A 26577-nucleotide genomic window follows, 5' to 3' on the forward strand; every position below is an offset into this window, starting at 1 on the left:
GCTTTGCTAATTGCAAATGAATTAAATTTGCATGGAACAGGGGGATGATAAACTGCCTTAGCTCAGAAAAACTCTTCCCTCTTGCCGTTAATAAAAGAGAAGTTTTTTGACAGAACTGATGATGTCTGCTAAGTGTCATGAAGCCCGTATTTGCAGAACAGTGGAGTTTAGTCGACGCCTGAGAGCCGCTCACACATTTCAACATGTTTCATAATCCTCGGTGCCGTCAGAGCTGCTCTTCCTCATTCCATTTAGAACGATCAAAGCAGACGGCGGCTTTGTGCAGCCATTACACTCCACACTAAATAAGTGTATATTGTGGCAGTATTTATATGTTCAGTCAGGAGATTAAAGTGTGTCTCTAGAGGCTCTGATAGTGGCTTTAATGTGTTGTACTTTTTTTAATCACATATGTGACAAGTGACTTAGCTGAACAGACAAAAACATAGAGTGACGTTATAATTTCTAATGAGTCCATAATCCAAAAGGTCAGGTTGGAAAATCCAGAGAGAAGCTTCCTGACAGTCATTATTTTAGACCTGTGGACTGCTGATTCAACAGTGGATGGAGGAGATCTACAGGCTCTATGTCAGTGGAGTCAAACTCAATTCAGTTCAGGTTCCACATTCAGCCCAATTTGATCTCCAGTGGACCAGACCAGTAAAATCACAGCAGAAAAACATATAAACGTCTACATTTAAGGACTTGTCTTTTTATAAAACATGATGAACAACCTGAAGTTTCTTAAGAAAAATAAATTCAATTTCAACAACGTTATGCCTCAGTTTGTCATTTACACATTAGTGTGAGTGTCTACAAAGGAACACAACATTTAGTCACAGCTATCTGGAACTGAACGATAAAGTATTTCACTTTATGATCAAAATGGCAAAAGTCAGACAAAAAAAGACAAAAGATTACAAAAACAACAAAAACGAGAAACAATGACAAAAAACGAGACAAATGATACGAAACAGCAAAAACGAGACAAAAATGAGACAAAAAACTTAGAAAGCAACAAAAAGATGGAAAAATGACAAAAATGAGAAAAAATTATGAAAGTGACAAAAAAACAACAAAAAATAGACAAACAACGAATAAAGCAAAACACAAAATGACAAAAATAAGACAAAAAACACAAGCGAGACAAAAAGGAAACACAAAACAACAAAAATAAAAATTAAAAATGAGACAAATGACAGAAAAAGGACAAAAATGAGACAAAATATTACAAAAATGAGACAAAATATTACAAAAATGAGACACAAAACAACAAAACAACAATGGACCATCTAGTATTTTACTTTCTGATCAAAACAACTTGTCATGGTCTAGAAATGATTTTAAATTTATAGTTTTACTAATTTACAATCTGCAGTTAATGTCTTCTCTGGAATTTTTACACTTTGAGGACCGGATTGGACCCTCTGGAGGACCGCTTTTGGCCCACAGGCCGCATGTTGAACACCTCTGCTCTACTGGAAACATGCAGGTGAACAAAGAAGCACATGGACGCTCTTTGACATGGACAGATGTCACGCATGACCACAAACAGAACAAGCACACTCCGTACCTCTCTTTGAAGAAGCGACGGAAGCCGAAGGCGATGAGTTTGAGGATCGCTTCCAGCACAAAAGTGGAGGTGAAGAAGTAGTTGCAGTACTTCAGGGCAAGATCCAGAGACTGCAAAGAAAGAGTAAAACAGGGGCGTGTGTGTATGTGTGTGTGTGTGTGTGTGTGTGTGTGTGTGTGTGTGTGTGTGTGTGTGTGTGAGAGTGTGTGTGTGAGAGTGTGTGTGTGTGTGTGTGTGATGGGATGCAGTGAATTATCTGCAGCATCAGCAGGGAGGAACTGGAATGGTTCCAGTTGTTTGTAGAGTAAAATCCAACGTGCCTGAGGCCCAACCAGAGCCTCCTCCATTCACAGCATCACAAACACACATTACATCCCTATAAAAAAAATAACACATTTTTAAGCAAAACTAGATTCGCTGAGTGTTTAAATGTTCCACAGGCAACCATGTTTTTAATTGGTTCAACCCTCCTGTTGTCCTCATGTACGGTCACCAAAAAATATTGTTTCCTTGTCTGAGAAGAAATACAAAAATTCAGCAAAAAAATTGCCCAAATTTCTGAAAATTTGCAAACCTTCAGGAAGAAAATTCCAATAATTCCTTAAAAGTTTTATTTAAAAAAATATATATATATATAACCCAAATTTGGCAAGAAAATTCTTGTAAATATTTTTTAAAAAATGAGTAAAAATCTTCCAAAAAAAAATCCTAAGAATATCTAAAGTGATTCCATATAAATCAGTAAAACTTCTAATATTTTCTTTAAGAACATTCACAAAACATCAACCAAAATCCAGCGAAATTCACTGGATTTTTTTTGTTTTATTGTGAATGTTCTTAAGAAACATTTTTAACTTTTCTTTTTCCCACCAAAAAAAGTTCAAAGATTTCCCAAAAATGTTGAAAATGTGGACATCAGAAGTTTCACTGTGAAAATATCAATTTTTTTCCACATTTTCAAATTTAAAACGGGTCAATTTGACCCGCAGGACGACACGAGGGTTAAACCCGCTCCAGCCTGCCGTTGTTACAGAGGCTTGATTAGCTTTCTGGCTCTTTTCTCCTTCCACAGATACAGAGCGGCGTCTTTTAACGAGTGGGAAGCTGCCAAATGTCAAGACCAACAGCTGACAAATACAGCCAGGACCTGTGATATTTCTCTGATGCTCGGTCAGTTTGAGAAATCTCACTCCATTTTAAAGGTCAAACAGTCATCTTATCTCCAGGATAATCACTTTTCTCCCGCTCACGAGGACTCCTATCAGGCTTCAGAAACTCTACTCATCACACACGAATGAACAGACACACGGAGTGTACGGCTAACAGCGCTCCGACAGCATCACAATCAGCAGCGCAATCACAGCTCCTTTGTGTGGCCAGCAGCTCCTCATAACACTACGGAGCCTGGAGACGCTCTAACGGTGGTGGAGCAGTCAGTGGGGCCTTTTTAAGATGCTGCTGTCTGGAGATGTGGGGGACGGAGATGGAAAAAAACTGGTCTGATGCAGGAAAAAGCCACCTGATGCACTGCAAAAACTCCAAATCTTACCAAGTCTATTTGTCTTGTTTTTAGTCAAAATGTCTCATTCCACTTGATTTAAGATAAATTCACTTAACAAGAGACATTTCAGCAGATGGAGGGACTTGTTTTAAGACAATGCATCTTAAATATCTTGTTAGGTCAAACAATCTTGAAATCTTGTTTTGAGTTGAATTTTACAAGAAAACTCAAAATAAGTTTAACCCTCGTGTCGTCCTGTGGGTCAAATTAACCCGTTTGAAAGTTTGAAAATGTGGGAAAAAAATCTATTTTCACAGTGAAACTTCTGTTGTCCACATTTTCAACATTTCTGGGAAATCGTTGAACATTTTATGGTGGAAAAAAGAAATGATAAAAATGTTTCTTAAGAACATTCACAAAAAATACCAACCAAAATCCAGCGAATTTCGCTGGATTTTGGTTGATTTTTTATGAATGTTCTTAAAGAAAATATTAGAAGTTTTACTGATATATATGAAATCACTTTAGATATTTTTTAGGATTTTTTGGAAGATTTTTACTCATTTTTCTGAAAATATTTACAAAAATTTCTTGCCAAATTTGGGGGATTTAAAAAAAAAAAAAAAAAACTTTGAATTATTGGAGTTTTCTTCCTGAAGGTTTTGTAAATTTTCAGAAATGTGGGGAATATTTTTGCAGATTTTTTGGATTTTTTTTTCAGACAAGGAAACAATATTTTTTGGTGCCCGTAAATGAAGACAGCAGGAGGGTTAATACATCTCAAATTAGGAGGTTACATGAAAGCAAAAATCTATTTTTGAGTGAAAAACTGCTTTTTTTTTTTTAGCATGTCTGGCTTATTTTAAGACACCTAAGCTTGACAATGCTGGTAAAATAGAGCTTAAAATAAGTTTTCCCAGATCTCAATATTCTAAATATCATATCTTATTTCAAGAAATCTCACCAAGCCATTTTTCACTTGTTCTATTGGCAGATTTTTTCACTTATTTCAAGGTAAAAGTTCCTTGAAATAAGTTATTTTTTCTTGTTTTGAGAGGGGCATTTTTTCCAGTGTGGACATTAATACTCAGCATTAAAACCCTGCATAGAGTCTTTCTCCTGAGACAGTTCCTGTAGGAATCTGTCTGTTCTGCTCTAGGAGACGACAGAAACGCTGAACAAATCATCTAACGCATGCACAGACATTAATACTGGCTTCTGTCAGCAAACACACACGTCTTCGTCCACTCCTTCTTACGTGAGGTTGGTTGTAGTGCTCTAAGGACATGGTGATGACATTGATGCAGATGATAAAGGTGATGATGAGGTCCAGGTAGTGGTTTGTGCACAGTGTGTGGATCATCAGGCGCACGTTGCCGTAGCTGGAATAGTACGGTAGCTTCTGAGCCTCTGTGGGTAAAAACAAACAGATTAAAGTCTCCTCAGCTTCACGCCAACTCCAGGACAGACTTTCTCCTCAAAGAGTGATAGAAACATGTCAATGTGTTTTTATTACCTCAGTAGTTACACTGCAAAAAAAAGAAGTTGTTTTTACGGTAAAATTCCGGCAGCTGTGGTCACCAAAATGCTACGGCAAAACAACAGTAAAACATTTTCTACATTTATGGTAAAAAAAAAAAAAAATGTATTCATACTGTTGATTTTAGGGTTTTAAAAAAATGTGCTTCATTCCATATTTTACACACAAGTTTTAACCTTTAAAAAATTCTAAATTTACTTGAAAATACTATATAAAATTAATTTTGTGTAACTTATTCTAAATATTACAGCATTTTTCCATTATCAGCACAACAGTTAGTCTATTTAACATTAAATATGTGTATTTTTTAGCAAAAATTGTGGTTATAGCTCATAAATATTAAAGCACATGTCTGTTATTAACACAAAAGTACCTCAGCTTGACTGGTAACAAACTGCATTTTTTACATGTAGTAAATGCAGAAATTGCCGTGTTACTTGTTATAAACAGTACAACAATATGTACATTTAACTGGGAAAAACTGTATTCATTTCAAGAATTAAGCGCAAAAATTACAGCACTGTTCCACATATTATGGAATTTTTCCATTCAAAACTGCGCAGGAGTCAGGAAATGTGTTTTTTCAATAGAAAAAAATGTAAAAAACACACTTTTCTGCATCAAGCTGTTTTAGAGTTTACAGATTTTTACTGTCATGGTTTGACAGTTTTTCACTAATTTACAAACATTTTTTACAGTGTACGACGTTTCCCGTTAGCGTTAGTATTATTATTAGTCTGTCTCTATTTCCATCTCTCTTTTCACAGCACAAACTCTCACAGAAAATGAGTCTTCTGATGTTTCAGACTCACTATAGGGGTGAAGGGAGAGCCATTCAGGTCCTTCTGTTCCTGCACTTTCTTTCGTTTCATCGCATCTTGTTGTTTTATGATAAGTGTAATAGTTTTTAATCTGATCTCACCCACTTTCGCTTTATAAATCTCTGTCTGCTTGTTCTTTTTTCTGTCCCTGTGCTCCTCTATTCCTGCCTCTTTTCATTTCATCTCTTCTATCCCGTCTCTCTCTTACTCCTCCTCTTCTTCTCCATGCGCCGCTGACGTTTCTCCTCGCGCCTCTTGGCCTCCTCCACCTCCTGGTGCTGCCGGCACTTGTGGAAGTTCTCCACCACGACGCCGACGAACATGTTGAGGACGAAGAAGCTGACGATGAGGAGGAAGGAGATGAAGTACAGCAGCATCCATGGGTTGTTGTTGATCACCGGCTTGTGACAGAGAAGAGAGAAGTGACAAAAGAGGCAGGAGATGCCAGATATATTCCAGATAGTGAAGGTTTTTCTCATGAAAGTTGATGTACCTGCTGGTCTACGCCCACAGCGTCCAGGCCGTGGTACATGATGTTCACCCAGCCGTCCTTGGAGGCGAGGACAAACAGGGACATCAGAGCCTGCAGCAGCGAGACACAAAGAAACACTTTTATTATGAATTTACTGGAAAAAGCACAGATTTATTTGCATATTATATGGAACACCACGCATGCACAGGAAACACGCTCGGCTCTCACCTGCCCCAGGTTGTCAAAGTTGTACTTGTGGTGGACCCACTTGTAGTTGGCCTGCAGGCAGTCGGACTTGTTGGTGATGTTTTTGACGTCGGGTCCCAGGCAGTAGAAGAACTTTCCTTTAAACAGCTGGAAGAACAATGAGACCGAGCTTTTGATGTCATCATGACTATTTACATAAAACAGAGAAATAAGCCTTTGTGGGCCCCTGTGATGAGATGAAAGGATGAAATAATGAGCCGGTCAAACATCCCACCAGCTGAAAATGTTGTGCAGTGATGAAAGAAGAAGCAGGAAGATGATGGAGTTTATTTAAGAGGGGCCAAGATAGAAAATGTATGTGGGCTTCAAAGATATTAAGAAGAAAAGAGAGGGGGGGATTAGGTTTTTATTGAAAGAATTACACTAGTGGACACAAATACACTGGGTTATTAGCAGTAATAAGCATGCCTATGATATATGTGAATAAATAATGAATGCGTGTTCCCCACCTGCACCCCAAGGATTCCAAAGATGATGAAGAACGCGCAGCAGATGAGGACGATGTTGCCGATGGGTTTGAGGGAAGTGATGAGGGTTTCCACCACCAGCTTCAGGCCTGGAGCTCTGCTAATCACTCTGAAGAGGGAGAATCAGAAGAGAGATATTATTAATAATGACTGAGGGAGAGATGGAGTGAAATACAGGAAGCTTATGAAGAGAATATCTGGAATGAAATCAGCTTATTGCACTGATTATTTTTTACACTACTGTTCAAAAGTTTGGACTCATCCAGACAATTCCATGTTTTCCATGAAAACTCCCACTTTTATTCATGTGCTAACGTAACTGCACAAGGGTTTTCTAATCATCAATGAGCCTTTCAACACCATTAGCTAACACAATGTAGCATTAGAACACAGGAATAATTTTTAGGAAACATGGCATTGCATTTCATCTGTATGCAGATGATACGCAAATGTACATGCCACTGAAGCAAGGAAATGGCAACAATGCAAAACAGCTACTTGACTGTGTTGAGGAAATCAGGAACTGGTTGTCCTTAAATCTCTTGTTTTTAAATGACAGTAAAACTGAAATGACAGTGTTTGGGCCGAGTGGTGGAACCCCTGCCCTTGATGATTTTGGTGCACTGAGCCAGTATTTTAAGCCTGTGATCACCAATCTCGGTGTAAAACTTGACTGCACTCTCAAACTTGAAGCCCAGGTCAGTTCAGTGGTTAAAACAAGTTTCTTTCAAATCCAACAGCTGGCTAAAGTTAAACCTATTCTGTCTATGAAACACTTTGAAATATTAATCCATGCATTTGTCACAAACCGCCTTGATTACTGCAATGCTCTGTATGCCGGTCTTGATGAAAAACTTCTGCACCGTCTACAAATGGTGCAAAATGCAGCAGCTCGGCTCTTGACTGGGACTAAAAAGAGAGAGCACATAACTCCTATTCTGAAGTCTTTGCATTGGCTCCCTGTACGTTTTAGAATTGATTTTAAAATTCTTTTATTTGTTTTTAAATGCCTTCATGGCCTTGCACCTCAGTATCTGACTGAGCTGGTGCAACCCTATGTACCTGCTCGTTCCCTTAGGTCAGCTGACCTCTCATGGTTGGTGACCCCAAAGTCAAATAAGAGAAGGAGAGGTGCTCGGTCTTTTGCTGTCGCTGGTCCTAACTTATGGAATGCACTACCTTTGCACCTTGGACAGATCGATTCACTGCCTGTATTTAAATCAGCTCTTAAAACACATCTTTTTACCCTAGCTTTTAATTGATTTTAAGTTGTAATTTTATTGCTGTTTTGTTTTACTCTTTTTTTTAATGTCTCATATGTTTTATGTGTGTACTGCACTTTGGTCAACTGTGTTGTTTTGTAAAGTGCATTACAAATAAAGTTGGATTGGATTGGATTGGACAGGAGTGATGGTTGCTGGAAATGTTCCTCTGTACCTCTATGGAGATATTCCATTAAAAATCAGCTGTTTCCAGCTACAATAGTCATTTACCACATTAACAATGTCTACACTGGATTTATCATTCATTTAATGTTATCTGCATTGAACAAAAACTTTTCTTTCAAAAATAAGGACATTTCTAAGGGAGCCCAAACTTTTGAATGTTAGTGTACATGAATTAACCTTCCTGTTGTCCTCATTTACGGGCAGCAAAAAATATTGTTCCTTTCTCTGAAAAAAACCCAAAAATTCAGAAAAAAAACCAAATCCCCAATTTTATTAAAAATTGCAAAATCTTCAGGAAAAAAATTCTAAAAATTCCTTAAAAGTTTCCCTTAACATTTTATTTTTTTTCAAAAAAAATCCCCAAATTTGGCACGAAATAAAAATTTTAAAAAATAGAAATTGTAAATAGTTTTTAAAAAATGAGTAAAAATCTTCCAAAACAAATTCCTAAAAATATCTAAAGTGATTCCATATTTATCAGTAAAACTTCTAATATTTTCTTTAAGAACATTCAGAAAAAAATCAACCAAAATCCAGCGAAAATCGCTGGATTTTGGAAATGGAAAACATTGTTATTATTATTATCTTCAATGCTTTTCTTTGAAAAATAAGGACATTTCTAAGTGACCCCAAACTTTTAAATGGTCGTGTGCATGAATTAAAGTTGCTCTGTAATAGCTAACGTTGATATTATTAGTTAAAGTTGCTCTATATTAGTTAAAGTCGCTCTAAAGGAGTTAAAGCTCTTCTGTAATGGTGAAAAAACTGCTTTTCTTGCAAGAATAAGAACATTTCTAAGTGACCCTAAACTTTAAAACAGTAGAGTGAATCTTAAATGCTGGGAATGATGCTTATATAACAAAGTCTGTGCCATCATTCACCAATCATGTGAACATTTTCTGTTTAATAAGTTTGCCAGTGGCTGTTGGATCTGACTGGGAACATTTTGAGCTTGTGAAATTAAAACTATACAGACGTGATGCAGAGCTGCTATTATCATAGAATGACACTCAGTAGATGCAAACAATCTACAAAACGGTAAAAATGTAATTGAGGAATCGGAGGATTTGGTGCCTACCTGAGAGGACGCAGCGTTCTGAGCAGCCGGAGGACTCTGAGCACACCGAGGATCTTGGCTCCTCCCGCCATGGAAACAACGATGTCAATAAGCGACACAAAGACGAGGAAACCGTCCAGGACGTTCCAGCTGCTTCTCAGATAAGCCTGCTCACCCATATACAAACCCATGGACACCACCTGATGGGGAGCAAGAACAGATGAAGCAGCACATTAGAACTTTACTTTGCCCATGGCAGGTGCAACACAACTGCAGACAGTTGTATTATGGTCTGTTTCTACGCAAGCTTTGCAAATTAAACTGCCAAAAATAGTATAAACATGTAGCTGAAAAGAAAGCGAGGTGAAGCTAAAAGAGCAACAGGATGAGATGAGATATAGGCAAAAAAAAAAGAAGTACACACACCTGTGCAGAGAGCATCCACACACACACTATACACAAAATATGAAGAAAAAAAGGCACACACACACACACACACACACACACACACACACACACACACACACACACACACACACACACACACACACACACACACACACACACACACACACACACACACACACACACACACACACACACACACACACACACACACACACAGTGACACATCATGCATCACTGCAGAGTGTTTCCTCTAATATCCACCGCTGCTGTAATAATGTCCCAAAGCCACTGCCTTTAACTCTGGCTTGTAAAAATGTTAGTGTGAAAGCATTTGACATATGATTGGACTTTACTCCTCTGTGAAGGATGAGATATTATAGCAGCATTGTAATGGACACGCACACTAACGGACACTGTATTTTGCACAGCGGCGGTGGGACCTTTGGGCCTCTTTGGGCAGAAATCTGCAAATGACATTTGAAGCTGTTTGCCGAGTGTCTGCTGAAGTTTCAGAGGGACTGTGGGGTTTTAGAGAGCAAACATGATCGTTGTCTGGCAAACATCTCAACTCTGAATGCCAAAGTGTTAACTGACCTTAATGACAGAAGGTAAACTGAGCGTGTCGCAGGTGAGTTTGTAATTCTGATGATACACTTTATATCTTTATCTGATATGTAGCCTGTAAAGAGCAACTATGAACTTACAGAAAAGTTGCATAAATTTTGCATGTGCAAGTGTTTTTGCACATGTTCGAGTGTGAAATATGTGCTTTTCACACAGGAATCTTGGTCTTGGAACACTTCTGCGGTGTATATGTGTGTAACTCCTGTGCATTTCCATGTGAAACCCATGAGATTTATATGTGGGAGCCAGAAAAGTACCTAATGCAGTCTTTTTGCACAAGCCAGAGGGCAAACTACCGTGCTACTAGTGCAGATTGTGTTAAGTTTGGCAGCACTAGGGCTGGAACCCTGAACTTCTGATCAGTAACACAGACTATTAACCACTGAGCCAACACTATCAATGACCCAGGACAGAGGCAGATGTTTTGTGGGAGCAGGAACGGTTGACTGCAAGCTTCACTGGACTCTGCATGCAACAGGTTCCACATGTGATCCCACTGGTTTCACACAGGAATATACATTGTTTCTATATGTAATCCCATTAGTTTTACATGTGTAAATGCTAGGGCTAGGACTTTAATTTTGATTAATTAATTACAGAAAAAATAACATGCAAAAAAAAAAATAACGCATTTAATCGCACCTTTCTCAGTTCCCTAATTTCTGTCCCACCAGTAACACTGATGAACACTCCAGCCCAGTAGGTGGCAGTAATGAACCTAAAATCTGTTTTCCAGCCGAGAAGAACATCCACAGGACGCACTGAGTGACGTCAGAAAGTTTGGTGAACAGCGAAAGAAGACGATGGCAGCTTGGATAAAAGCCTGGTTGTGTGCAAATTATTCAACAAAGAGTTTTCTGATCATCGCAGCACTTCTAGTCGACGGCATCACCTCAATGTAAAACATGTTGCTGTTAGCACCAGAGCTACATCAACGTGTCCACTGGGCCGTTTTTCTCACACAGAAAAGCGTTGCATCCGAATATCGCCTGATTGGTGAGCTGGTCACCAGTGGGTCACCAGGTGGTCACACAACCGCCCTTCAGACCTTCAGTCTGGTAGAAACGTTGGACCAACACAGTGGCTCGGTTGCAAACTTTCTCTTTTATTACAAAAACAGTTCTTTGAAAAGTATTTCTGAAAGGATTTGAGGCAAGAAATAATCTGCTGAATCTGTCCTGGTTTTTGTTCAACGACGGCTAGTTTAGATGTTCTCATGCCACATTTACATAAATGAAACTACTTTTATAGATAGATTAAACCTTTATTGATCCCACAGCGGGGAAATTTACATTTATGCAAATGAGCAAAATTGATGGATCCTATGAAAACGTATCTTTAACGTAGCTACAACAGTCCATGTAGCCATCCCATAATAGACCAATTTTCAAGACATTCAAAGTGCATTTGAGTTTACAAAAAGTCTTAAAATGTTGAATATAATCGCTATAATGTCAATTTGAGTTTGCAGTAATCTGTGAATGTAGCAGACAGATGAAAAATGCAGATAAATAGAAATAAAACAAACATTTTTGTTGTTTAAGTTCACGTATATGAATATTCATCCATTCAGTCGTCAACCAACATTGATTTGGGTTGAAAAAACGTTGCTTATTGAGTCAAATATTGCTGTTTGACAGAGATGTGGTTAATCAAGATTAATTCATTACAAAGCCCCTAATTAATTAGATAAATTTTAATTAATTTAAAAATTTTTAAATTGTGTCCCACCGCTAGTAAATGCACATTTAACACCTCCTTCAGTTAAGTTTCCCTCATCTTCCTTTGAGCAAACTGTCCACACATTCCTGCACTTGGTAAAAGAGTTTAGGATAAAAGTTGTGCAGTATTTGTACCACATATTACAAAATGTGGAAAAAGTTTGTGGGAAAACTTATAAAAATCCAAGTGATCTTTCTGTCAGAGTGAGAAATGGGATTATACAACAAACACAAGTAGAATCATTAGAACTACAAGAATATTGTTTGTAACAGAGCTCCGTTGTGTCCGAAGACGCCTCATGCTCTCTAAAAACAAATTCTCACCAATTCCTCAACCCTGCTGTGTTGTTCATTTATCCGGCTGCAGCTGGTACACAGCACTAAACTGGATGGAGTCCTATGGAGAGATTAATGCTACACAAACAGACTCACAGCAGCTAACAATATGGGGGATACAGGAGGTTCAGACAGACCGGGACACGAGCGGAGACGTGGCTCCTTGACGGGCTGTGATTGGTTAATAATTGATGGTGGGAGTGCATAATTGATTGGCCACTTGTGTCAGAGCGTTTCACAGAAAATACAGAGACGGAGGCAGAACGATGGTGCAAAAATAAAAGAAACAAAAGAGATAGAGAGTCTGCAAAAGCTGCTGATGAGAACAGAGGGACCACGAGGACGAGGAGACTTTTTTAAGAAGCACTTAATATAGGAGAGGACGGGAGGACAGACAGTGCGGGGGACTGCAGGAGATGGACTGCATCCATAAAAGTAGACTAGCCACTAATTAATGACATTGCTTAATTGCTATATTCTCCAAAGGAACATGGGAATTGCTGAAACAATGTGGCTGTGGGAGCACTGAGGTGAAGCCAACTCAGACGGAGACACAAACCGGAAGACATGGGAGGAGACAGACAGACAAAAAAGAAAGAGCTTTGGCAGCACCGGAGAGACAGGTTGTAAAATGTTACCTTGAGCGTCATCTCGCCCACAAAGATGGCAGTAAAGATGTAGTTGGAGATGGTGAGAAAGACTCTTTCCTGGACAGACGAGGGAGAGAGAAACGGTTGACAGTCAGAAAGAGGAGATGGGCCAATTAGGAGCCGCAAAACCTTACTTACTGCACTTTTTAGATCATAAAATTGAATTAATCCCCAGAGAAGACAAACAGCTACCACACAACAACCGCAGGAACATCTGACACAATGCACACACATTTCAGATGGATTTACCAAGCTGCCCTGTAGTATCTTGGGCCTCTCCAGAGCCACTGTGATGCAGTTGGAGAAGATAAAGGCCAAAACCACGTAGTCAAACAGCTTATGGGCTATGATGGACTGACAGATCTGTCTGAACCTGCAGAGGAGAAACCAGAGAACAGAAATTAATCCTTAAAACGCTTCAGATTCGTTGCTGTTAGAGGTCGACACAGTTTGGAGGAGGAACAATATATAAACCTCTTCCATCCAATCAGAATGGGAGCCCAGTTCCCCGTGCATGGGAGCTCCCTCGCATCTTGGTGAGTAAATAGCCTCATTCAGGCCCTGTTTACATCGCTCCTAATTCAAAACAAATTACATTAACAGTATTCTCAGAAGCACCAGACTCCTGAGTACAGAGCTCTGCTGGGAAAGCAGAAAAGAGAGATAAGAGAGAAGCAAACAGAGAGAGGGAGAGGGAGGGAAAGAGGGCGAAAGACGGGACGAGATGCGACGTATAAATACTGAATATGCATTTCAAAACTTAGCGTGTGACGCTGTGTACTGCCAAAAAGCAATTAAGCGTCTCTGCTGCACTGCTTACTGGAACGGAGGAAAAGAAACAGAACGAATCGACCACAAGACGGGTCGAATTTATTCTAAACTCTTCTGGAACGCTCGAGGAGTCCTTTAAGTGGCTTTTATTAAAACGCTCGGCTGTGTCTAGTCAAAGCCGTCCGTGCAGATTGTGAGACAACATCAGTACGAGTCAATGCATAATTTAACGAAGTACTTGTGGTGTTAAATTTACCCCCTGAGGCCTGTTTCTCTAACAGGAGTTTAAAAAATGCCCCTTTGTTATATGCAAGGTAGTGATGGATGCTCGACTGTAGCCCTTCTTTGTGTCCTTCCTATTGATGAGGTGAGGAACAGGATCTGGCAACCCATCCTTAATATTGTTTGGGTGAGATTCATCCTGCAGCCAGGCGTATTGTTCATTTGAGAGGCTGTTAGCGCTTTGGCTGCAAAACCGCACAAATTGTGAATGAACGCGGTGTTGGGAGAACAATCAGTGGGTCACTAAAAGCAGCAGAGTTATAATGGTGGCTCACCTGTTCTGTGGAGAGAAAAGGAAGATGGACCAGTCCTCTCTGGTCTCGCACCAGTCTGGCCTGTACGCCTCTAACATCTTCTGGATGCGGAAACACAAACTCTGCAAGAAACACACACATCAGTACATACACACACACACACACACACACACAAACGGCCTGTTCAGACTTCGTATTTAAATTATTTACGAAACCGAAACACTTCTATGGAAACAGCTCGGAGCACCTTCCAACATCACCATCTGCATCGCTCTCTCCCCCTGCTGTCTAAATAGTCCTTTCTAATTAACCTTGTTTCTCTCTTACACAGACTTGTTTACAATGAAGACAATGGGACTCCCACGAGGTTCAGGTGATAGGGAGTGCAGGCTTTATGCAAAGTGCTTGAAAATCCTACACCAGAGGGGAAGAGATTATGGGTAAAATCTTGTACTTGAATAAAAACTCTAATGGTTTAGTTGTTGCGAACCACAAGCCTTGATTGTGTTTCTTGTTTTTTTTAGGTGCATCTGTACAACTGAACTGTGTATGACTGCATATCCTTTCTTTTCTGATCTAATTTCCTGCCTCCCACACACACATAAGCGTAACTTACATATTCAATGTCATCGTCCAGGTCCTCTCGGTCTTTGCTGCGAGCGTTCACTTGGGGGAAGACGTCGGCCATCAGGTGGCTCTGGGCTCCTTGGGTCTGCTCAGTCTGGATTCTGGGAGGGGGCTGGAGAAGCTGTGACAGTGGAGTCTTCCCGTTACAGTCCTGGTGAACCCCTACTAGGTCCCCACCTCTGCTGATCACCACCCCTCCAGAGAAGCTCTTCTTCCTGTGCTGAGCGTGGAGCGCCATGGGAGGCAGTGGGTGGTGGGGTGGTGGTGGCGGGTGTGGAGCTCCTGGAACCTGCAGCAGGTGGGGCAGCTCCAGCGACAGGGCTCTGCGGTCCCTCCTGGGCACAAAACAGCCCGGAAGCATAGGATGGGGGAGGTGGAGGGAGTGAGGAGCCACAGCAGGCGGAGAGAGAAGCGACTCCTCTTCATCTGGCTGCACGTGGTGGAGGTGGCGGTGCGGGGACGAGGAAGCACGGGGACCACGGATACGAAGGCTGCCTCCAACCACCCCTCCAAGACCCCCCAGGCCGTAGCCATAGAAGGGCCTGGCGGAGGTAGGGGTGAAGGCCGGGCTGGAGGATGGAGATGAGGAGGAGCAGGGCCGGCAGCCTCCCAGGCTGTTCCAGCTGGAGCGGCGAGCCCACAAGGCGTGAGGCTGGGGAGGCATCGGGCGGCCCCAGTTGTGGTAACCCCGACCTGGATACTGAGACAGAACCAGACACAGACGTTTCTGCTGCAATTTTAAGCTATTTTCTGTCTGCAACTTCGACACAAATAAGCAGATCAGACATCAAAACACCTCTTATGTAAATGGAATAAAGAAGAATGGATCCGTGTAATCATGTAATGCTCATTACATCTTTGTCTGCTGGGCTGAAAAAAATAAAATTGCTGTTGCATATTACCGTTTGTCACATTTAGAAAGGATTTTAAAACCTTTGATATGATGCTGATGAAAATCTATTTTGAATCAATGAATACTGCTGTTACCAAGGACGAGGTGCAATTTAAAAGTTTCAAAGTTGGTTTTGAGTTTGTTCCTGCTGAGCTGTTTTGGTGAAAGAAGCACAGTAACTTTGGTGGGTGGAGATCTGCCTGTGGCGCACGTTTTTATTTGTGATGTCGGCATAGACCTTTAAAAGTAGCACTGTGTCTGTGGGGATCTCTGTTGAACATCGTTGGTGATAAAGTTGGGTTTATGGCTGAGAGACCAGAGATCAAACATGAGTTGTTGCTGTGGAAAAGCCCACAGTCTCCAAGACCATGGAAGGTGTTTCAGGTCAGAAGACATTAAGAGCATGCTGGCTGTTTTCTAGATATTTACAGGGTTTATCACAGAGAATTCATCCCTATTACCAGCCTGGCCCACTGCACTCCTCCTTCTTCTGTTAAAATCATTTGTGGTATGTACAGCTTCGTACATCTGGCCTCCATTGTCTGGTCCTGCCTATAATCCCTGGATCTGAAGCTGGATTGGAGCAGGCCAAACTACTGCCTCCAACCACGGTGCCAGTTGGCTTTTAAAAGGCTCATTCATCCAGCGTTTCAGCGGTGGTTCTTTTTAGGAGAAGCGGATCTTGCCTGGTGAACCTTTTGGAGACCTGTGCCAGTGGTTGGTGTACGTGTAGGGTAAAAGGCTAGCAGAGGACCTTTGACTTTTTAGGAATGAAAATAGAGTCCTGGTTGTTAGTTGTAGTTTAGTGCTGCTACTGCAGGTGTATTTTGGTTTTGAGGGATGAGCCGTAAGGGTTTTTGTTTGTATTGATTTATCTTTTATCCGGTTTTGTTCATCAACTTCAGAGTGAAGTTCACTTTTGGTTATGTTTATTTCTTTTATTTCAGTAGCACCCGTTTGCCTTTAACCCCCTCACAATTTTGCGTTACTGTGAGCTTAACTTTCAAGTAAAAACCTGCATATCACTCTGGAAATCACCGTTAGTTCTTTGTTTGTGTTACTCGTTACTCGTACTCGCTTACGACCCAGCTGCCCTAGACAGCCGGGTCGCAACAATCCCCCAGAGCTAGACTGTCAGCACTGAAAACATCGCAAGCAGTCATGATAACAACTGGGAGTGCTGGGACAATCACTACACAAGGAGACTGTTAATTTTGCTAATTTTAAATCAGGAATAGTTTTTGTTATAGGCAGAAATTCTGCGCTTTCGATCGCACCTGGTTTTGGCCCGTAACATTCTTGTCACACACTTTCTGTCATACATCATAACACAAACAATCACAGTGTTTTCAGCTCCCTCCACTCACCGCAGCCCTCTGCTCCAGGTTGGCCCTGCCGAGGGAAATAACACTATTCTTCCTGGAGCCCACAGCAAAGGTCAACCTCTCCCCAGGAAAGAGACCAGCAGGAAGTGTGGGCAAGTCCAGGTGTCCATTAGGGGTCAGTGTGCAGATCTTTGGGTCTGCAGGAGAGAAAGGAGAAGAAAATGAAGGGAATAAACCACAGTGTGAAATGGAGGCTCTCTTTGTTTACCTTCTCTGCTACTGCCATGAAAGCTGAATTGTGCGCCATAAAATGTTCTAAAACAATGTTATAGGCAGCTCCAAGGGGGCAGAAGAAGTTTAATTTACAGTAAATTGCCTTAGAGGCGCTCATAATCAAGAAACAAAGGAATATCTACCAGGGCTTCCTCCATTCGCAAACATTTCTTCTGGTGGTTTTTCATGTACACTGACGTTTCAAAGGTGCATTCGGACTCTGGAGACATTAGAAGCTTCCCTAATGTGCTGCTCAATGCTACTCTAAACTGCAGGATGCTTGGGTTGCTTCCTGGTGGGACGATAGGAGAGGGGTGGCATCGGGTCGGCATTATTTAAAGTTTGTTCAGCTTACATTTCAGAATAGAGAAATGTGCTCAGCAATCATGATGTGATTTTGATGCCCAAGGCACAACAAATCAGCTGACAGCTTTCTGCAGAGCTGAATGTGTAGAAGACTGGTTAGACTACCACCTGAGAGCCTGAACACGGTGGAGCTCTGTGCATAGTTCGATAATAATAACAATAATACTAGAATGAGAAGCCAGAGGAGCAATTTGGAATGTTTGTGAAGGAAAAATGACTCTTTCTGCTTTGTAAGGCATTTCCTCGCGGCTCTTAGTTGACATCATCCTAAATTATCTTCTGACAGGCAGATGCTGTAGGAGGAAGACATGCCAGGACTCTCTGCTCTGGTCGAGGTTAGATATTGTCTGTTCTGACGTGAGCACACTAGTTGTCTCCATATTGGTCTGTAATCTAAATCTGACCTCCTCCCAGCTATAATATAAACCCAAATATGAGAGAGAATCCTCAGTGCTTGCATGTACTGCTGCTCTGCTGGTGTCACTTCTCCTGATATCAGTGAACGTTACAACCTCAGTCATCTGAATGTCCAGTGTCTCTCTCTCTCTGCCTCCTCATCCTCTCTTGACCTCGTTGAACTTCCACAACATTTGTAATTCTTTTTCAATCATGAACATTAGACATAAAAGTACATTATGTCAAATCATCACTGAAAACAAAGTCTTACACAAGTGTAAGCTGTAATTGCGAAGTAGTAAATGGACACTGTTTAAACATTCTGAGGTCAAATGGTCAAAAAATTTCAGAAAATGGTAAGAAAATGAGCCTTTATTATTCAGAACTGCTCTGAAGCTCTTGCAGTCATTCGTACCTGAGAGGTGCAGAGGGTCTTTCTGCTTATCGTTCTCATCAAAATTACAGGAAGACCTGTCGTCGTCCGAGTACGAGCGGTTGGCATCTCCCTGGGTCGGACAGAGGAGGAAAATAAGTGTGTGACAGAGAGGGAAGGACGGAGGCATGAAGAAACAAAGAGTATGAAGCTGAGTGGAAAAAAGTTAGAAATAATGAGCAATTATAAGCTGATTTAAATAGGAACTGCCAATCTTTTCCTCTCATCATTACCCAACTATCTGAGGGACATTTTCTCTCAGACCCACCTGCTCTATTCTCACTCGTCAAATCCAGCTCTAAAACAGAAACGTCTGTAGTTCAGGTGTCCGTGGTCACAAAGTATTGAGGTTCAATAGTCTTCGGTTATATTAACAACAGTGGGTTTGGCTTTTTTTGAAAGACACATGCTTGTTTTTTCAGCACTCATTATCATTTAAATTAAAACATGCTCACTTTACTTTGCTGTTTTTGTTAATTCAAAAGGAGCATTATTGAGCACTGGGATAAAAATATGAGACGTAAACAAGCCGGATTGAAGCAAAATTGCTAACTTGCACCCATAGTTTATCAGCAGGTAGTCTGACAGAGCCAAACCACTCCTGCTAAAGAGAAAAAAAAACTTCTCTGGCTTGTTTGTGTTTCTTTAAACCAATGAAAATCCTGTTGGACGGATCTAAACCAAGGAAGCAGCGACGGCATCTGCTCAGTGTGACGATGGAAATGTTTGGTAGAACATTTGTACGCAGGGAGTGGAGCGATGTCTTAAAAATGGCTAAGTCACTGCAGAAAAGAGCCAGCAGTGCTGCCTTACTGCAAGATTTTCAACTAAACATGAACCTTTCAGTGTGGTAGGTTGCTGCCTGCAGGTTGTTGTTGTGTCATGTAGTGAAGGGAATTTTAAAAGAGCTCAGACAGAGAAAGGGAGGAGAAAGCTGCGTGAAACAAGCAGCCAATAGCAATGTTCAACCCCTGGTTAAAATCCAATAAAAGTACAAAAAAGAGAACATGATGCTTGTCCCATATTTCTGTTTTTATTTATTCAGGGCGTAGTGCCACCGCCTGCTGTCTCACCTCAGCTTGGAAACCCTCCACCAAGATGGCAACTAGTAAATTGAAGAGCACATAGTTTCCAAATGTCATGAGCGCTACGAAGTAGAGAGCGGCAAAGGGAGAGGTGGACGCCATGCCATTGTACAGCACCATGTTCCAGTCCTCCTGGGTCAGAATCTGCAGAAAACACACACACATACACAACAAACACTCAGTTAGCGTCTTCATTCTGCATACAGGAGCAAAAAGGTGCTCAGCTGCTCCTCTCACCTGAAAGACGGTGACGATGGCCCAAAGCAAGGAGTCAAAGTTCTTCCTGTCAGGCACCGTGTCTCCCGCTTCTGTCTTCAGACTGAACTTACAGCCAAATATGTGCATCCCCAGAATACTGCAACACAACAAGGGTTCTCTCTTTAATAATCTAGCAGTAGGTCAGCTGCACAAGTATAAAGGGCAGTTATGTTGCTAAACTGTACACTGCAGTGGGATCTTTAGTGTGCCACGTTTATTAGCCTTGCAGACAATCTGAAGCAGCATAGAATTATTATTACTATCAGAAATAAAGTAGGATAGCATAGAAAATCCTTTATTAGTCCCACAAGGGGAAATTGGGAACGTCACAGCAGCAAAGTGACAGTAAAAAAATCTCGACACCTCATCTATAAATTAAAGACACAAGATATATACACCATACATACAATATAAATAAGAAAAATAGAAGGACACAGGAATGCTAAGAACACAAATTTCGGATTTTTTTTCTTATTAAATACATTTTTAGAATGAGAATCACTTCACTGATCCCTGAGGGGAAATTGTTTTCGCTATAGTTGCTCCCTTTCAGAGTCTTAGAAATAGAAACCATACAGAAAATATCTAGATAAACATAGGCAGAGAAATATGTCCTAATAATCTAAAGATAAATCTGAAAGCATAGCAATAATGTGCATTTTCAAAGAAAATAAAATGTAAGTATACGGTGTAATAAATACGTGTTGTTGCAGAGATTCATAGTTATTGCACATGATTGAGTGTTAAATCAAGAGGTGAAGTCAAACATTAGTAAACTGCTTACATACATGAACAGTCAAACACTAAAGTGAAATAAGAAGCTAAAAGTAGGAAAACAATAGAAAAAAGAGCAGGAACGACGGCAACAGGCTGCATGCACAATGAGACGAGACAATCACCATGACAAGCTTCCATTTCTTTTTCATTTAATGCATTTTTTTCCACCATTCGTACATTCATATGTTGCCACAGGACTATAAAAATCCAGACCATGCCGTTTACATCATCCTTCATCGTTGATTTGTTTGAACAAGTGGTCCCCAATCACCGGCCCGTGGAACGGTACCGGGCCATGGGTCATTTGGTACTGGGTCACACAGAGAGAATAAAACGATTTACATTATATTTTATTTCTGGTGGAGTCTGCAGGGTGTTTTTTTTTTTTTTGAAAAATGACTGGGTCGTCTTCCCGTCACTTCCGTTTGTGCTTGTTTCCTGCACTTGATGTTAAATGAAGCCATCAATCTGCCAAAATTAATAAACAAACGTCTTTGGAGAGATTGTTTTGAAAGATGGAGAGACTGGAAGCTGACAGAAGACAAAGGAAGTAAACATTTAACAATGACAAGTAATTTTATCTGTTCAGGACTATTTTTTTTTTTTTTTTTTAATAAAGATCATTATTACCCCACCAAGGAGCATGGTGGAGTTATGTGACAATCGACATACGCCCGCCCGCCCGCCCGCCTGCCTGCAACATTACTCAAAAACGGACCAATGGATTTGGATGAAATTTTCAGGGAAGGTCAGAATGGATACAAGGACCACGTGGTTAGATTTTGGCAGTGATGCAGCTTATAGTCTGGATCCATGGATTTGTTAAAAGATTTCTGTCTTTCTGACGATCACATGATTGTGATCCGACTATGAATCCACCGCTGAGGACTTATCAGGACTTTTCCATTGGAAATGATTCAAGGAACAATTGATTAAATTGTGGGGGTGTTTCTGAGTCCCATCAATTCCCGCCACCCGCTACATATTTAGGTCATGTGATTCGGTATCTGTATATAATGTACACATACAGAACACACGCCTGTGCTCAGCGCTGCATCATTTTTTATTAAAGATTTCATCAGTAGGAAATGATCCAACGACTGAGCATCTTGGCGGAGTACTGCCTCTCTGACTGCTTTTTTCATTTGCACTTCATTGTCACTAGAAAATTATCTTGAATCCAGTCTATGGTGGAAAAAAGGTTGGAGATCGCTGCACCAGTGGATTTTAGACTCACGCAGATGAGACAATCACCCGTTCAACCGTCCATTTCTTCTTCATTTAATGTTTTCTTTTCCCACCATTCGTATGTTGCCACCGGTCTACAAAACCCAGAAAATGCCATTCATGTCATCCTTCACCGCTGGTTTGTTTCGAGCCCCGAAAGGTTAAAGTCACACTGTAAAGTGTCTGTTCACTAAAAGCTGCAGTGGCTGGATGGAGAAGCCAAATGCCACGAGAACAGGACAGCATTAGCTGGCTCAAAGCTCACATGCCATCTGTCTTGGCACACTTGTGCTTGGTCGCTGTGCTGCAGGGGCAAAGAAGCTGGCTGGCAGGTAAGCGCGCGCGCACACACACACACACACACACACACACACACACACACACACACACATGAAGTCACAAACATATGTGCACACGTAAGGATACAAGCAGGACTGGGGTGACAGCACTACACTGTAACTCATATTTTCCTATATCGAAGTGACAATTATGAAAAAATATTTAAATAATATTAATTCTGTTAATGCATCCTTGTTCTCCAGTATCTCCCACACGGCTTTAATTTGACAGAGCAGGTGTGCAGAGGAGAGATTAGGCTGGATGACGGTATTATTGTCAGCATCACAGTATTCATTTAGCTGTAATGTAAAAGCTAAAATGCACCTTTACCCATTAGATGTAATTAAGCAAATAATTAAAAAAATATTCAAATAATTCAACCCCTCCTCTCCTGTTCCTTAGATTCTACAGCGGACTTAGCGGAACCACCGGTGCTACTCACAACTCTAGTGGTGTCAAAGCTTCAGATGTCATATTTACATGCCAGTGGAATCTGGATCTGTCGTTTACTTTTATCGTTGTTCTTTATTCTGAGGTCTGTCCGTCTAATTTAACGGAAATTCAAAAGCTTCATGCTGTACACACTATTTCAGCTCCTCATAACCTTCATGGCGGAGGCAACGCTGCAGGAGGAGCAAGTCAAAATGAAAAAAATGAAAAACCTCGGCACCGCTGAGGCACAGTTTGGGCAAAAAAGGGGTGGAACTCCATTAATTGGAAGTTAATGCTATTATTTTCTGAACAGTGTGTTCAGGCCTTCAGCTACGTCTGCACACGCCATGCTCAGCTTAATCTTCTTATATTCTACGAAGGTTTTACAATTTTTTGCTTTCGAAGGTTTAATGCAGCAACAAAAAAGTCACGTCAAACAGTTCAAGCATCAAGCAGTGCGACGTGCACACAGAATTTATTCATGCACACGTAGAAACACCAAGCTATTTATGGGTCAATCCAGAAATGGAGGACAGTCTACGTCCCACCCATCAAATTTACAATAATCCATGTAGAAAATCCTAAAACATGCAGTTGTTGTGTAAATGTTCTTGTCCTGAGACCAAATCTAAAAAAAACTAGGAGAAAAGAATGTTTGAAAAAATTTTTAAAATACCAAATAAGTCTGGAGTTCCCCCTAAAATGACATTTTTCTCTTGTCCCACCCCCCTGATGACCAAACTGAAATCCAAATCGCCTTTTTTTGGTATTATTTTTTTATTGATGTCTCTTGTAATTTTGGGAACATTTTTTAAATCAACGTAATATTTTCAATAATTATTATTCATGGAACATGTGTCCCACAGCATGCACCCATTCCTGTTGATAATGTTTTGTACCTTGTTTTTATCATTTTATGTATAGTTCCTGTCGTTTCATGTCTTAGTTTTGTTTTGTTTTTGTCATTTTTTGTCGTTTCTATCATTTTGTGTCTCATTTTTGTCATTTACTGTCTTGTTTTTGTCATTGTCTTGTTTCTATCATTTTGCATCTTGTTTCTGTCCTTTTGTGTCATTCTCTGTTTCTGTCATTTTGCATCTTGTCATTTTCTGTCTTGTTTTTGTCATTTTCTGTTTCATTTCTGTTGTTTTGTGTCTTGTTTTTGTCATTTTCATCACCATCAGTTGTCCCAAAGAATGTGTAGAGCAAAGCTATGTCCTCTCTTCTATTTTTCATCTTTTCATCCCATTGTCAGCCTTGATTGAATGTCTCACTCTACCTCATATTATCAGGATCAGACTAATTCTTTGGACTGTTTTCCATCAGTCAGTTTGTCCTCTTGGTCAGCAGTAACAGCAGCTAAATATCTAGCTTCTACTGCTGAGAAAAAGATCACATTAGCATGGATTAGCAACCCTGTTACTGTGATTAGAGTAGGGTTAGCAAACAACACAGAAAACATGGAATAAAAATGCTACCATCTATTGGCAGATTTTTTTCACTTATTTCATGGTAAAAGTTCCTTGAAATAAGTTTTTTTCTTGTTTTGAGAGGGGCATTTTTTCCAGTGTGTAAACTGAGCAAATCATGCCTTTGATAGTTTAATACCTATTATTGATGAATTTGGAGCAGAAAATTGGTTTATTTTTGAAACATTTTGAAGCCCAAATGTCCTCCAGTTCTGGAACGAGCTCCTTATCAATGCCGTCTTGCTAACTGTTTTTCTCTACACCATGTCCTGCTGTTACCTGAAGATGAAGATGAAGAGCATGAGCAGCATACAGAAGGTGGCCACGTTGTCCATCGTCTTCATCAGCACCACCAGCTGCCTCCTCAGAGCCGGCATGAATCTCACCAGCTTTATGACCCTCAGCAGCCTGAAGGTCCTCAGCACCGACAGACCGCCGTCCGCCTGGCCGATGATCTCACACACACTGGGAGTGTGTGGCGGATAATATGTGGTGAAAGTGTAAAGAAATAATGCATGTGGGTCAGGAAAGACACAAATTAACAAGAGTCAAGAGAAAAGGAGGAAAAACCAGATAAGTAAAGAGTAGACAAGAAGCTAAGTCAGCTGGTTAAACGACAAAAAGATAGAGAAAGTCTTTGACCACACATAATCCATACTGGGACGATAAGGCATGCTGCTGCATTTCACATATTTCTGCTAAACTCTTCCAATATTCTTTGTTGGATAAAAGAATCTGTGTAATTAAGTGCACAGCTTTGTAGGAAATGTATGACGACACTAAGTTTGTCGCTTTTCTGGGGATTTTATGCCTAAAAAATGCATGAAAACATACATTAGATCAGGGGTGTCAAACTCGTCTTAGTCCAGGTTCCACATACAGCCCAATTTCATCTCCAGTGGGCCAGACCAGTAAAATCACAGCATAATAATCTATAAATAGCCACAACTCCAAATTTTGTTCAGAAAAATAAATTCAATTTCATCAACATTCAGCCTCAGTTTATCATTTACACATTACAACTTACAGATCACAGAGTGTCGACGAAGACATAAAACATTTAGTCACAGCGATCTGGAACTGAACGGTACCGTATTTTACTTTAAAAAAGACAAAAAAAACCCAACAAAAATACGACAACATATTACAAAAATGAGACACAAAATGACAAGTGAGAAACAAAATGACAAAATATGAGACCGACACAAAACAAAAAAAAAGAGAAAAAATTTGACAATAAAGTTACAAAATGATGAAAGTAAGACAAAAAAAACTAGCGAGACAAAAAGGAAACGCAAAACAAAAACAAGACAAAATATTAGAAAAATGAAACACAAAACAACAAAAGAACAATAAACAATTTAGTATTTTACTTTCTGATCAAAACAACTTGTCATGGTCTAGAAAGTATTTTAAATTTATAGCTTTATGAATTTACAATCTGCAGTTAATGTCTTCTCTAGAATTTTTACTCAACAACGTCGTCCTGAGGGCTGGATTGGACCCTCTAGTGGGCCGCTTTTGGCCCACGGGCCGCATGTTTGACACTCCTGCTTTAGATGCTCAGTCATGACATGTTTGGATCAAAGCTGCTGATGTTCTCGGTAAAAAAATTACTGACCTGATGATGACAATGATGCCGTCGAAGATGTTATACGGGTTCCTCAGGTACTCAAAGAAGCCAAAAGCGGTCAGCTTCAGGATCATCTCCAGGGTGAACATGCTGGTGAAGACTATGTTGCAGATCTCCAGGACGTTGGTCAGCTCCTCGGGCTTCGTGGAAGAGAAGGGAGGTCGTAGAAACACGGGAACAACGTTAAAAGTAAGATGTGGAAGTGGGTAAAAACTACAAGAAGGGTTTGAGCTGCAGGGATCCCAAGCTATAAACAGAAGCAGGAATATTAAACTGCAAAAATAAAAACAACAAAAAACAGTTCTGGCCGGTGCTGGAAAGGCTGCCACTTAAACTGTCAATCACCTGGAAAGAGAATTCTCCCCTCTACCTGGGTGATAAAATTAAAACATACACCTTATCTCAGACAGGCAACGGTCAGCGAAGAAGGAAATGAAAAACGGGGAAAGGAATTGTGTTTATTTGAAATTGTAAAGAAAAAAAAAATCACATCAGCTAAAAAAAACGATAAAACTAGAAATGGGAAAGAGAATGGGGAGTATGTAGCACATGGTGTCAAACAGCTGCTGAACAGGAGAGGCTGTTATCTGGAATTGGCAAAAGAACACATACATATATGAACTGCTGCGCGCACACACACATGCACATGCACACACACACACACACACACACACACACACACACACACACACACACACGCATGCTGCAGTCAATTCTGGGTTTATTTCCATTTCTATGCGCGTGTGCACGAGCAAACTGGCTTTATGCAAGTGTGCTCTGTGTGTGAGTGGAGGAGAGCGATGCACGATATGGATCAGATGCTTTCTCTGATACCCCCTGTGAATTTCAGTTT

General features: G+C 40.5%; 1 protein-coding gene across 6 annotated transcripts in view; it reads right to left on the bottom strand.

Annotated features, from left to right (window-relative positions):
* Positions 1–26577, bottom strand: part of cacna1ia (calcium voltage-gated channel subunit alpha1 Ia) — a 212404-nt gene that overhangs the window by 38500 nt on the left and 147327 nt on the right. For all 6 annotated transcript variants that reach the window (XM_055005057.1, XM_035947012.2, XM_023267713.3 and 3 more), the window contains 17 exons: positions 25713–25864; positions 24371–24556; positions 19827–19944; positions 19578–19733; positions 18487–18577; positions 17079–17233; positions 14809–15519; positions 14214–14314; positions 13135–13258; positions 12874–12942; positions 9168–9346; positions 6624–6750; positions 6136–6261; positions 5929–6018; positions 5644–5836; positions 4333–4484; positions 1574–1683 (listed from right to left, as the gene is read on the bottom strand). In XM_055005057.1, the coding sequence (XP_054861032.1) occupies positions 1574–1683; positions 4333–4484; positions 5644–5836; positions 5929–6018; positions 6136–6261; positions 6624–6750; positions 9168–9346; positions 12874–12942; positions 13135–13258; positions 14214–14314; positions 14809–15519; positions 17079–17233; positions 18487–18577; positions 19578–19733; positions 19827–19944; positions 24371–24556; positions 25713–25864 (2840 nt within the window). The remainder of the gene's footprint in view (positions 1–1573; positions 1684–4332; positions 4485–5643; positions 5837–5928; positions 6019–6135; positions 6262–6623; positions 6751–9167; positions 9347–12873; positions 12943–13134; positions 13259–14213; positions 14315–14808; positions 15520–17078; positions 17234–18486; positions 18578–19577; positions 19734–19826; positions 19945–24370; positions 24557–25712; positions 25865–26577) is intronic.

This window comes from Amphiprion ocellaris, chromosome 19 (genome assembly GCF_022539595.1).
Source record: "Amphiprion ocellaris isolate individual 3 ecotype Okinawa chromosome 19, ASM2253959v1, whole genome shotgun sequence".
NCBI lineage: Eukaryota > Metazoa > Chordata > Actinopteri > Pomacentridae > Amphiprion > Amphiprion ocellaris.